This window comes from Cyanistes caeruleus, chromosome 5, assembly GCF_971803275.1.
Source record: "Cyanistes caeruleus chromosome 5, bCyaCae1.hap1.1, whole genome shotgun sequence".
Classification (NCBI taxonomy): Eukaryota; Metazoa; Chordata; class Aves; order Passeriformes; family Paridae; genus Cyanistes; species Cyanistes caeruleus.
This window is the reverse complement of record NC_141705.1, coordinates 9,661,004-9,674,187: the sequence shown is the minus strand read 5'-3', so window position 1 is coordinate 9,674,187 and position 13,184 is coordinate 9,661,004. Positions and strand designations below refer to the sequence as shown.

The 13,184-nt window shown below is 38.4% G+C and overlaps 1 protein-coding gene and 1 long non-coding RNA gene across 8 annotated transcripts in view; one reads left to right on the top strand and one right to left on the bottom strand.

Annotated features, from left to right (window-relative positions):
• Positions 1-13,184, top strand: part of LOC111928235 (uncharacterized) — a 29,380-nt gene that overhangs the window by 8,058 nt on the left and 8,138 nt on the right. The window contains exons 3-8 of one of the 4 annotated variants that reach the window (XR_015286914.1): positions 4,326-4,685; positions 7,331-7,512; positions 7,754-7,817; positions 8,025-8,106; positions 9,252-9,349; positions 12,649-12,804. This is a non-coding gene — a long non-coding RNA (uncharacterized LOC111928235). Of the gene's footprint in view, positions 1-2,911; positions 4,686-7,330; positions 7,513-7,753; positions 7,893-8,024; positions 8,107-9,251; positions 9,350-12,648; positions 12,805-13,184 lie in introns of those variants that run through there. The other 3 variants (XR_015286913.1, XR_015286912.1, XR_015286915.1) reach the window with 3 other exon arrangements.
• The window catches only part of MSANTD1 (Myb/SANT DNA binding domain containing 1), a 45,088-nt gene continuing 36,532 nt past the window's right edge, over positions 4,629-13,184 (bottom strand). For 3 of the 4 annotated variants that reach the window (XM_086889512.1, XM_023925586.2, XM_086889515.1), the window contains one exon: positions 4,629-5,671. In XM_086889512.1, coding sequence (XP_086745638.1) covers positions 5,431-5,671 — 241 coding nt within the window. In that variant the 3' untranslated portion in view covers positions 4,629-5,430. The remainder of the gene's footprint in view (positions 5,672-13,184) is intronic. The other variant, XM_086889513.1, reaches the window with a different exon arrangement.

Below are 13,184 nucleotides of genomic sequence, written 5' to 3'. Positions count from 1 at the left end.
GACTTAAAGGAGGATCCAGGAAATTACAGGCATGTCAGTTTTACTCCACTCCCTGGGAAAGTTGGGGAACAAATTCTCCTGGGGGCTATCACAAGTCAAATGAAGCACATGATTGGGAAAAGCCAGCGGGGATTCACCAAAGGCAAGTCATTCTTGACAAACCTGATCACCTTCTGACAACACAATGACCTGCTCGGCTGATGTGGGGTGAGCAACAGACATTGTCTCCAAGGCTTTTCTATATGTTTTCCCAGAGACTCCTCCTAAAGTAATGGATGTATTAGGATCTAGACAAGTGGTCTATGCAGTGGATGGGGAACTGGCTACCCAGATACAGCCAGAGGATGGTGGTAAATAACTCCTATTCATACTGGCAGCCTGTGACAAGTGGGGTCCCCCAGGGAGCAATACTGGGCCCACATCTGTTTAATACCTTCATAAGTTATCTGGAGGATGAGATCAAGTGTATCCTGATGAAGTTTGCTGAAAATACCAAGCTGGGGGGGGGAAAGCGGGCACTTTGTGAGGGGGAGCCACCCTGGAGGAAGACCTGGATAGGCTGGAAGAGTGGGCTGCCAAGAACTTTATGAAGTTCCACAAGGACAAGAATTTGCACCTGAGAAAATACAATCCAGGAGTGCAGCACAGGTGGGGATCTGGCTGGCTGGGGACCAGCTCTGTGGCAAGGGACCTGAGGGTCCTGGTAGACAGCAAGCTCAGTATGAGTGACCAGGGTGCTGCTGCTGCAGCAAAGAAAGCCAAGAAAGGCTGGACCAGGGTCCCTTCAACCTGGTACTATGTGGTAGTCAGATCAAACTGAGATCTTATAACCTAATTACAGGTAGTAATTAGTCAGCCCTACATAACTGGATGTCATTCACTGTGGATGACTGGTCTGCTTTTATAGAGCATACCTGAAATTATTCATCCTTATTAGAAATGTGGTTCAATAAACACCTTAAAATAAATTGTAACAGAATGAAAAATTTCCAGCCAAAAAAAATATGCATAGGAAGAAAATTTCACACCCAAAATGGCAAAGTATTTCAAATGTTTCTGTTAAAACACTAAAAAAGATCAACACAAAAGTTTAATGATGCAGTCTCAAGCTTGCAGACACAGGAAGCTTGCTACCATAAAATCAGGGGAAATAGATTAGCAATCTAGAGACCAGATGGTTAGTATTTACTTGCTGACATAACACCACCAAATGTTCCTAAATTTCTTTTTTAAATTTGTCTTTCATATTACATTATCAGCATAGGAACTGATCTTGCAAACATATACATAAAGATTTCAATATATTTATTCATTTGGGTTGTCCCATTGACTTTGGAACAGGAAACTGTTCACAGAACCAGGCTGTGAACTTAGGGTAAGTCTACAGAGTTGTAAAGTATTTGCCTACACAGAATTGGGCAGGCTAAGTCTGGGGGAGAAAAAATAAAACCCTGTGTATGTGTTTTTGTTCTGGTTTTGTTATTTTCAAGAGAGCAGTTTATGGAGAATATGATAAAAGACATTCCCCATCCATAAATATATCTCCTTGTCTGGTGAATAACTGTTAAACTTGTCAGGGCCTGAAATAAGCTGAAGTCTTAGAATGCTTCTCCAATTTGAAGTCAAGGAGTAAAAAGAAAAAAACATTTACAAACATTTTTACCCAGCAAATTGTTAATACCAGCATGAGAAAATGCTGCTTAATTATAACAAGATCCTCCTACAAATTTCATAACCTCTCTCCTCTGCGAAAAATATCATTGATTCCAAATGTTTGTTCAGAGCCCTATTTTTCTCTAGTGGGAAAAACTGTCACTCCTTGCTCTACACTGTTTGTAACTTGTTTAAGTAATCTGTAGGGGCTCTCTACTCAAAATATACAGAATTTTACTAGCGTTAGTTTTTCATACTCAAAGTTTTCCCCTTCAGTTTTAGGTTTTTCCTTCATTTCCACTTTCTAAAGTGTTGTGTTCCCTCATCGCTGTCATTACTGGGGTTTTTTTTGGAGGCATTTACATTTCCCCTTTGTCCAACATATTTTTTCCCCATCCTCCATCAAAATCTGCTTTTCAATGGCTTGCATATTTCTCAGTGTCATTTCCTCATCTGCCTCCTCAGGTTCTTTTTCCTAGTGTCACATGACTTACAAAGTTACATCAATTACAAAGTCACCTGCCTCCAGGCAGTGTATTTCCTCCACTATTTAATTTTTCCATTTGCACCATCTGCGTGTCTATATGTAATACAAGCACTTCACTTGGTGGAAGTGATATCAAATGGAGTTGACCCCGTTACTGCCCTGAAAATAAGAAATTTGTTTTCCTATGCTACAGCTTCTTTGTTGATCACACTTCTAGAAGCCATGAGGGAGTTCCTTTAATGTCATAGTTAAAATGATAAACTTGGGTAACCCCTCATGTGCTCCCCTTGAATACATATTATACTCAGCTCCCTACTCATACAGACACAGAAGTAGTATCTGTTTTGCAAAACCAGGAATTCTACCAAGAATTTTAATTCCAGGCAGGCCTTTCAAGTTATAATTTGTCTGAATATCACAAATACTTAAATATCTGTACTTACAGCTAACTGCCCCATACAGATTAAAAGGCTGTGAATACCTTAAACAAAAAAAAGAAATCCCCACAAAAAAACACTCAACCTATTTTTTCAAGTAAATGTTCAGTCTTTTCAGGAACAAAAGAAACAGCAGCAAAAATAAACTGTGGGGAATTTTCAATTTGTTGCCAAAAACCATTAGAAAAGCTCTCTCATACATGAAACTTGTAATATTTGTTTATAGCTTTGCTGTGTTCATTCTTGTCATGGGGTAGCTTTACCTTTAAGACAGCTTGGAGGGAGAGGAAGTTGAATAAGTAATTTTTTTAGTTACTGGTTTAAAACCACGACAATTCTCTAGCCAAAAACGGGGCTAGAACACGAGTAATCTGCATGGATAAGAATAAAGCCTTTTGTTAAAGAGATGATTATTTAAAATTGAACTTCTAAATGTAACTACTAAAGTGACGTTACATAGAAAAATAAGTCACAACTACCAGAAAACACCATTTCCTTTAAAGCAGTTATGTAAGAGAATGTTTGGAGTCTCATCTGGAATGACATGTATCATTCTGGTCACTCACCTTTAGAATGCATGAACTCAAAAGAACAAAAAAAACAAAAACAGTAATCAAAATACTACCTTATAAAAGAGTATTATCCATCAGAAAAAGGGTTGCATGAGGCATGACCTCTGGCTCTCAAGAGTAAATGCTAAATAAAGCAGCAAAATCTGTGTTGATACAAGAAGAAATTGGTATAAATTAACCAGGAATAATCCTAGAAGCAATCTAATAAACTGCATTTATCTGTCTGTAATTCAGCTCTTTATATAATTTTTGAGACAACACACCTAACTCATTTTAAGATACAGGTCCACACATTTACAAAAGGGATTATATGACATGGCTCCTTGTGGTAGCAGGCAAGGAATAAGATTTTCTCCATTCTTAGGTTCCTACAGATCTGGAGCTGTAATGACATGGAAGGAGGGGGGCTACCTACTCTACAGTACAAGGTTCAGCTGTGCTGCCATTGTTATTGCTCATTAATTGGATTTAGTTGCTATATTATTCAAGTAGATAGTAACAGTAAATACTATTCATTCCTGTGGTGTCAGGAGAGAATTTCTTTATATCTTGCTGTAAACAGGTTAAAGTGTCAGGAAGCACTGAACAAGCCTACCTGAATCTGTGATAGATCTGCATTTGAACTGTGTAAAACTCTTGGGAGAATCAGAAAAGAAACTTGGCATTTTTCCAATCTTGCAATATCTGTAGTAAAGGTGGGGTGAGGGACAGTTACTTTGTTTAAATTTCAGCAACCCCCATTTTCTCCAAGTTCAGTCTTCTACTGCCTTTGCCTTATCCTGTTGTCATTAATTAAACTCTATAGGAATGGGCCACATTTAGCTACTTAATAATTCTTAATCTTCATACCTGGAGGATACTCTAAGAAATATTTCCACATATTAATTTGCTTGGTGAGTATAACCTTTATCCTGTTCAGCAAGCATAATTAGAGATTTATTTGTTGTGTCAGGAATTCAAAATGTTTTAGCTCACCTGTACATAGGCAACAACACTTTAAATTATATAGGAGAATGCAAACACCTTCAAAGACAAAGTTTCAAGAGGGGACATTATTCAAGAGCGAGAATGAAAAATGGCCTGAGTTTCTTGTACTAATTCTTTAGTTTTTATACTGAAATCCAACCTTTGCTCTTGCTTATACAGTAAAACAGGCAGAAATATGTTTTTTTTAAGGAGAACACAAAAGGAAAAGGCATATCGGAAATTCTGTCGGCCAATTTTCGAATTTAAGTGGAAGATTACTTCAATGTCAGCTTTCATGGAGGAGCCAAACGCCAGCTGGTGCTCCATCTCTGTTCCCTGGGTACAATGCTCCGTGCCTGCGGCTCCCTCGTGTGGTGCATCCCTGTCCATCTGGGCATCAGCACAGCACATCTTTACCCTGCAATCAGTAGCTGTGAACCTCTCAGTGTGGTTATCATTCCCAGTATTCTTTGCTATCCCAAAGCATACTATCTGCCCAGCAATAAGGAGTAAGTTTCTACTTTTTCTTTATTTCATTTGATAGACATTATATATATGTATATACACACGGTACAATACTTTTCTTTTGTGATAGAGAATAAACGAAAGTTTTCATTGCTGGTTGTTTGTTAAGTCAAGATTCCAGTTAATAATGAAAAAAATCAAACGTTTAATATCAAAAGCAACTTCAAGTATTTTCTATACATTTTAGTATTCAGTATATAGTAAGGTGGTTTGGGGGATTTCTTTTTATATCAAAAAACGTATTTTAATAGACTATTTTTACCCTCATACTTTAGAGTACTATTCATATCAGGCATGGAGTTTAAAATTATGTATCTCATGGTCCCAACTAGCTCTTCGCAAGAACCATAGGTCACTTATACAATCAGGCATATGTCTCAAAACAGGGTTAAATCATCAGCAAAGTCAAGGTGCAATAACCATGTTTAGAAATGCATTATTTCATTCTCCTAAAACAGATTATGCTGCAGTCCTTGATGTGAAGCAATATACAACACCACTGTTTGCAAAACAATACCTGACTTAGGCATAAATAGTACTTCAGTTCCCCGAGCTATTTATCCCTTAACCTTTCTGTATAAAAATAATTCAACTTAGGTATATATTGCACTAATTTTATCATACTGGATAGCTCTCGCCCTGCATTATGTTTTCTTTGCTGAACTAGGATTACACTAGGGTTTTAATTTCCATGGAAAATGTGGGAATAGGGCAACAGACACACATATGGTGTGCAATAAATGTTTATCTATAATAGCAAGAGTAATCTCAGAGGCATTCACAAAGGAAACTACACATTAGACTTGGAGATCATTTTCTCCAGTAGATTCATCATTCTCTCCTGTAACTGTAAGCTTTGAACTTGAATGATGTTCTGCTGATCCAGGATCCTGCGCACTTCTCTACAGGTTTCTTCCATAGCTCTACTCAACTTCTTTTGTTCTTCCAACATGGCTTCCATTAATTTTAGCTTCTTCTTTTGGAAACTGCAGTTTTGCATTTTTCTTTTCTTAACTGGTCTTTCTTCAGCTCTGAAATGTGAATATTTGTTAGAAATTAAACTCATATTTATAAGAAGAAAGAACCCAAAATTCGATAGCATATTCTTGGCCAAGCTACATCCTAGACATATTTAAATTCCCTCTCAAGTTTGTGCCAAAACATAAGTATTCAATGTATTATTGCATAGTGTTACAGAGAAAAAGAAAGAAAAGGGGGGAGGGGAGGGGAGGGGAGGGGAGGGGAGGGGAGGGGAGGGGAGGGGAGGGGAGGGGAGGGGAGGGGAGGGGAGGGGAGGGGAGGGGAGGGGAGGGGAGGGGAGGGGAGGGGAGGGGAGGGGAGGGGAGGGGAGGGGAGGGGAGGGGAGACAGGAAGGAAGGAAGTTTTACATCTCATTGTTTTTAATAAGAATTTTCCCTGCAGAATACTAGGCTTTTTTTTTTTTTTTTTTTTTTTCTTAAATCTTGACATGCCTTACACATCAAATTTATACACTGTACTGGGAGAGACATTTGGCTTATCTGGTTATTGAAACTCTAATTTTAAAGTTGCAATAACCATCCCAGTCTAGAGAAAGTGCTGCATGGCTACATGTGGTGGTATCTTACAGCTTGTTTTTTAAAGCATTGCATCAGTAAGGCTGGTCCCATTCCAGAATACGAGTCTCAGAATTTGCCCTTCTGTCAAGACACAGCAGTGTCACTGACCACTCTTTTTTTTTATATTCCACCACAAAACATTATAAATAACATAAAATCCTGAAAAAGCAGAAAAGTACCTGGGGGTTCTGGTTGACAGTGGCTGAGCATGAGCCAGGTGTGGCCCAGGTGGCCAAGAAGGCCAATAGCACCTGGCCTGGGCCAGCAATAATGTGGCCAGCAGGACCAAGGCAGTGATTGTCCCTCTGCACTCTGCACTAGCTAGGCCTCACCTCCAATCCAGTGTCCATTCTTGGGCCCCTCATGACAAGAAAAACATTGAGGGGCTGGAGCATGTCCAGAGAAGGGCAATGCACAGCCTCATCTGAAATATGCAGAGCTGCCATTTGGAATTTGGGGAATATTTTAAGTTTCCTCTATGTTTTACCATGCTGAGTTTCTGTTTTGGAAGAGAGATAAACATGGTAATAAAGACAGTGCTCTGAAGGTGTAAAGGTCACATGGCTGTTCTAACTTGGGGTGACAGAGCAACACAGGCAAAACCAGCCCATGTGGCATACAAGTGAGACCACACACAGAGATCTGTGTCTCTTTAACCTGCAGCCTAAGAAGGAATAATGCTAAAATGTGAAGAGGAAGAAAGGCAAGTAGAAGGCGTATGTGTAAGTGTACTACACATCTGAGGAACCTCCAGATAGAGCTGGATAACTCCTTTCCTAACTTAAAGTGAGAGACCATGTCTTCATTTACACTTTTTGTAACTCCAGACTGGAGTCCCCAACATCAAAGATATCTGATGATGTGTCTTGAAGTCCCTTGACACAAACAGCAATCTAAGTTGTGTTCTGCCAAAAGCAGTATCCTTTCTAGGTGAAATGCAATAATGAGATAGTACAGCTGTGACTAGTATGCCATGTCAACATGCTGCAGATTTTAAGACATCCTTGAATAAGGATAACTTAAACTCTTGAGGAATGTGTTTTTATTAATGTGCAGAAAGGTAGTGGGGGTGAGGTCACTCAGCTGTGGCAGATTTGTATCATAATTTGATTCATGTTCTTATCCTACTTGACAGGCTTTGTGCAGCAGCAACTGTGACATTCAGATCTGTCAGCAGGAGAGATAAACAATCCTTAGCACCTGAAAGGCTTAATGCAAATATATGAAAAAGACACAAGCCCCTTGACATTTAAGAGTGCAGTGACCCAAAAAGGGTGAGATACTATCTACTTTGGAAGGTATACAATAAACTCAACTTTGTAGGTTCTATATAGCAGATTTGTGGCACTAAATAAATGTGAATAAAATAAATACATGCTGCTCTGCTCAAACCGTGAATCTGCTTAAACTGTGGGTCAAGCTTACTTCTGATCACTGGAATTATCACAGTCTCACAATCTTGTGAGAATGGGTCTTGGCTAACACTAAATTCTGTATGTCTCCCTTAACTCTAAGGGCCAGAATTATTTCAAATGCAGTTCCCGAAGAGGTCAAGCACATGGAAAAGATCTACAGCAATGTAAGACAACACTTCATCTGTTATTCCAAGACTTCCATCACCGTAGTCACATTCGCAAAGAATGTGTGCTTTCTGGTAGGCAGAGCAAGAAATTTTCTGAAGTGGTAATATTATTTTAGCCAAAGTCACCTTTTGAATTTAAACTTGCCTTCACAGAAGATATAAATGTTGGAAACCTGATTAATCTCTATTCTCTTCCCTATACAGTAATAGAAAGTAGCTGTGGTAAGACCTCTTTTCTTGCAACCAGTACAAATTCACTCCACAAGAGGGCTTGTGTGTTGTCAAGGTAAGCACTGATGAGAATGGTCCTTAATAAGGAATAAGAGAGAAAATCTGAGACTTGTCAATGGTACTGAGATGCACTGAGTATTGTGTGTCTTTCTTGGTAACAGTAGCCACCGTTTGGGTTTTAATTTCAATTGAGACAACAACAACAAAAACCCATAAAAAACCAAGATGGAGTGATTTAGACTGAAAGATCTAAAAAATAAGCCTTATTTTTAAGAGAAAAGAATCTTTGAAGTGTTTTCCTAGAGTCTGTAAAGGATTTTACCTGTTTTTCAGTTAAATCCATCAAAGAACTGTAAGTCATGAAACCGTAGATCTAAGACAGTAAGTGCCTTGCACAGCTCCAGAGAGAAAAGAGCAGCAAATTTTTACTGTGCCAGCAGTATCTGCACTGTGCTAATAACTAAAAACGTACTCACTGAAGAGTACTCGCTCAGAACTGTGTTTCAGCACAGAGAAGTGCCCCCAAAAGCAATGACACAAGGATTCTTCAAGGTCTCCCAAGTACTTTCTACATTTGTTTACAATAACAAACACAACTTGGTAATTAGCCTTCATTGAAAAGAAATAGTTATTTCAGAAATGTTCAGAAAGTCCTAGCTCTGGTGATGGTACCATTCTCTTTTTCTCTCCACTGACTGATAGTGAAAGGGTTCTATGGTCACTCACAAGTTCACAGTAAAGAATTGGCACTTACAAACCTCTCCTCTTGCAGAGTAGCTGCCAAAAGGGAGCTCTTGAGAAGGGCCCTACAAAAGAAGGCTCTAAAGAATCTAATTTAAGAGCAAAGAGCACTTGCAACATGAAACAATGTAAAATGTCTAGTGATGCCCCAAGTGATGAGTTATTTGAATACTGAAGTGTTTCCTCACATACCAAGCAATGTTCATTGAGAGGTTCTAGATGTCCTGGGCAGCATGTCAGAGACCCCTCTCTGTCAGTAGTTTTTTATAACAAATTCAAGAGGAAAGCAGAGATAGGAATATGTGTTCAGCACCAAGTAACTGAAGCAGCATCAGTATCCTCAAACAGTTCCAGCTAGGAGCATGTCTACTTTGCCAATGTATAGGCACAAAAATAAGCAATGACTGACGATTGCAATCAGTTCCTGTTGCCCATTCTCCGTGTTGCATTTCTCTGCAGCCAACGCCTCTGTGACAGCTGGGGTGCAGCAGATCCTGACAGCATCCAAAAAGCTGCTGAAGAAGCACCTCCCTCTTTGCCAAGTCTAGTGTCTGAAGGTACATTTTGAGGAAAACCTCAGGAAAAAGAGATCTAGGGAAGTAAGGACCTCTGCACAAACTGCCAGTACATTTCTGCTGAGCTTCCAGTGCCTACAGCAGAGAACCTACAAGAGATTGGCACGGGTATTCCTCTGACCACGTGAATGAAGTGTGGAAGAGCTCTGGCATTGGGAGCATATTCCAAACAGAAACTCACAAAGCTATTTCCCTGCTATGCTCTAAAACAGACAGACAGGGTTCCAAGAAAGCAAACCAAGGGAAAGAAATTATTTCATCTCACCTAGGAGACTGAGCAGAAAAGACTGTGTGTAATGGACATGAGGGGGAACAAAGCAAAACCTCCAGATACAATCAGGCAACGTATTAGGGAAGTCTCAAATGTATTTGCTGTCTGCCTACCTAATAACAATTTAATTCATTGTTCAATTAAAAGTTCCTTGATTGATTGCTTACACTCATCCAATACGGCTTGTTTCGGGGACATGTGTGAATAATTAATGAAGCAGGAGTTGAATACAAAGAATTCTCTGTTTATGAAAATGTATTATCTTCACAAAACCCTAACAACACTTCCTTATTTCTGATTACTTCATGGCAAACAGGTCTCCAGCACCATCAGTTCTTGGAATTTATGGCTTTTAACACCCAAAAACTGTTTCTCACTGGTTTGGGTTTTTTTAGCTACATACAAATCCAAGCAGACCTCCATAATCCATGTCTCTTTATTTAAAAAATTAACAATGATTTGAACATAAACAATATTAATATTAGAGATTATATAAAGATCTTCAGAGCATAAGGACTGAGGATGAGGCAACCTGGATCTTCTGATAAACTAGGCTCATTCAATCATTCAAATGCATTCAGGAATTAATGAGACTCAATCTTGAAGCACAGAAAAGAACCACAAAAATGGCTGGGAGGCTGGGCAAAGCACCTTGCTAGGATAACAAGCCTGCATAATGAGTTAAGATGTACTACATAATGCACATAGCCTAAAGCTCAAACTTCTTTGTAGATGATGCCCATTCAGATTTAAATAGCTGTAGCATAATTTTAGAAATAGTAAAGTCTTTGCCAAAGATGTTTCCCAAATTAGCATCATCAACAAGTTGTAATGCACTTCTTTTAATCCATATCATGGCAATTCATGTTGCAAATTCTTACTTTTTCGTCTATTGTAAACCTTCTGTACGAAATTCATTAATCTACATTTAAAAATTAAAAAAATACTAAAGACAGTATGATCATGGCACACAACCATCTTGCCAGAAAGCAAAAAATACTGAAAGGTTCTCCAATATACTGAAAAGAAAAGTAAGTAGAAGTAGCAGCTGAAAGTTTCATTCACTAAATTCACATTAGAAACAAGGGACTGGTTTAAACAACGGTTTGCTTATCACTAGAAAGAAGGGAAGAGTGAATTCTCCATCTTCTGAATTTATCAGGTCTAGACCAGACATTTAATATTTCCCAGAGTCAAACAAATAACAGAAACAAAGAAGCGGAGGACAGCAGAGACAGAGGGCTCCTGAGTGCAGAAGTGCCCTGCTGAGGGAAGGATAATATTTCTAGGCTCCACATCAGAATGACCAAATTCAAATGGTATCTAACAAGAAGTCAGACTAGATAACACAGTGGTTTTATTATGGTCTTTTAGCCTATGAAAGTAACTCTTTCACCCCCATTTTCAGGACAATAGAAATGGCAGAACATATGAAGTCTGAACTACATTCACAGCCTGTATAATTATGTTCTGTCATTATTTTACTGCGAAAACAAAGACCATAAATTAATCCACAGGGTGAAAAACACTGGTTTTAATTAGATAAAAAGTCATTTATAGTGGTGTCAGGAATTTGGATTTTAAAAATTTAAGCTGCAGAACAAGACTCCACCACATTGCATTATATTTTATGACCATAATAGAATAATTCTATTATTGTCAGATGTTTTGTACTGTATTACAGTCTTAGAGCAGTGTTAGAACAATACTAAGCAAATAGCAGGCGCCCCTTTAAAGGGATTCCAAATGTTTTCCTCATCTACACACTTGAAACAAAAATTAAAATTAATTTTATCTCACATTAATTGTATTATCACTAACAAGCAAAATTTGGGTTTTGTAAGAAGGTCCCAACCCCAAAGTTTTTCAAACAGAATGCAAAGAAAACCAGTTTCAACTATTTTTAGCCTGACAATATGTATGTACTGACTGAAGTATAAAACTTGACATTTTTCGCAATCATGAAAGCTAAACATTCAACTGAATTTTTTTTAAGCTATAATTTATATAGCCAAGTAACCTCTTGCTATGTTCAAAGATACTGAGAAAACACAAAGCTGACACTCTAAAGCTGCGTTGGAGAGTTTAAAGGAATAACAGGAAAGTTTTCAGAAGTTTAAGTTATTTAGGAAGATCTACTGTTTGAAAGTATTTTTTCCCTATCAATGGTTGCCATAACATTAGGATTTTTATTACTGATGAAAAAAAATCTATAATGTAAGCTGAAAAATATACAGCTGCAAAACTTCTGTATTTTACATATAGGTATGAGTGTGTATTTTTCAAAATGTGTTTCAAAGTAATTGTTTTACATAGCCGTGAAGTAGAAAAATAGGGAACTTGAGGACCTAAAGCATTCTTTTGATTTCAACTCCCAGAATTGTCTTTAGTTCCCTTTTTGAATCTGTTGGATCAATTGTCTAGGGTTCAGAGGCAAGGGCATTGATTAAATAGCCAAGATGGACCCAAATTTTTTATGCTAATTCTATTCTCTCTTGTTGGCTATTTCAAAGTGTTTTTCAAATACAGGATGACACACTAATTGCTTAAGCTGAAAACTGCTTCCTTCAGTTCATAATTTTCCATTAGTAACTCTAAAAGAATTGACTTCCTGGTCTTACCATGGCAGCTCTAAGTGATTTTAACCCATGTGGTATCATTAGCAAGCACTGTATTTTCTTCTGGCCAAGAAAGGGTTCCCTAATCTGCTCTCATTCATCAGCCTAAATTAAACAGGTCAAAGCTGGACAAGCTTTTCAAACCCCCTATGACTATTGGAATAACACATTTTCTCCTTCCAGATACATGCCCCATTATTACAAGTGGTTTCTTATTTTTAATCCAATCGCAATGCTCACCTCTAATATTACACTGATCTCTCATGTGGTATCTGCTGCTCAACTTCTCCATTTTTTTGAAACAGGAGAACTGTATTTTAACTTGTGTCTGTTTAACTATCTTGCTGTTAAATGATATTCACAATATTCTATTGCACAAAATTCTTTTATAGTGGAGACTTCAAGAGCACGGCTGAATTCCTACGTTATTCCTAAGTTATGGAGGTCCGACCATCTTGAGAGCTGCCCTGCCATTCCCTCCAGCCCCCAGACCCTCCTGAGCCATCCAGAACAGCCACTCCAAGCAGGCAAGAGCAGCATTGCAGGGGGTGAGTGGCATTACCTGCCCCAGACTTGCAGCCAGGTGAAAGCCAGCCTGTGCCACTAGAGGCTAGATTTAAATGAGCTGCAGTTTCTAAATTTAGCCAAACAATGTTAAAATACTTTTTACTAGAACAGGTTAGGTTATTGCCTTGGATAAAGTTAAAAAAAAAAAAAACAACAAGCCAGTGAACCTGAAGCTGGCTAAAATGCATCATAACCTAAATTTCCAGAGCTTATAATTTAGTGAGTGATTTAAGTCCATTTTAGCTGTAAATGAAAGCATCTACATGAGAGTGGAGGTCCACCTGCAAACTGTGGGCACAACAGATGTGGGTTTGGGGTTGATTAACTTGATCTCTGTGAGGGCTGTCTATGTTCTGTAGTG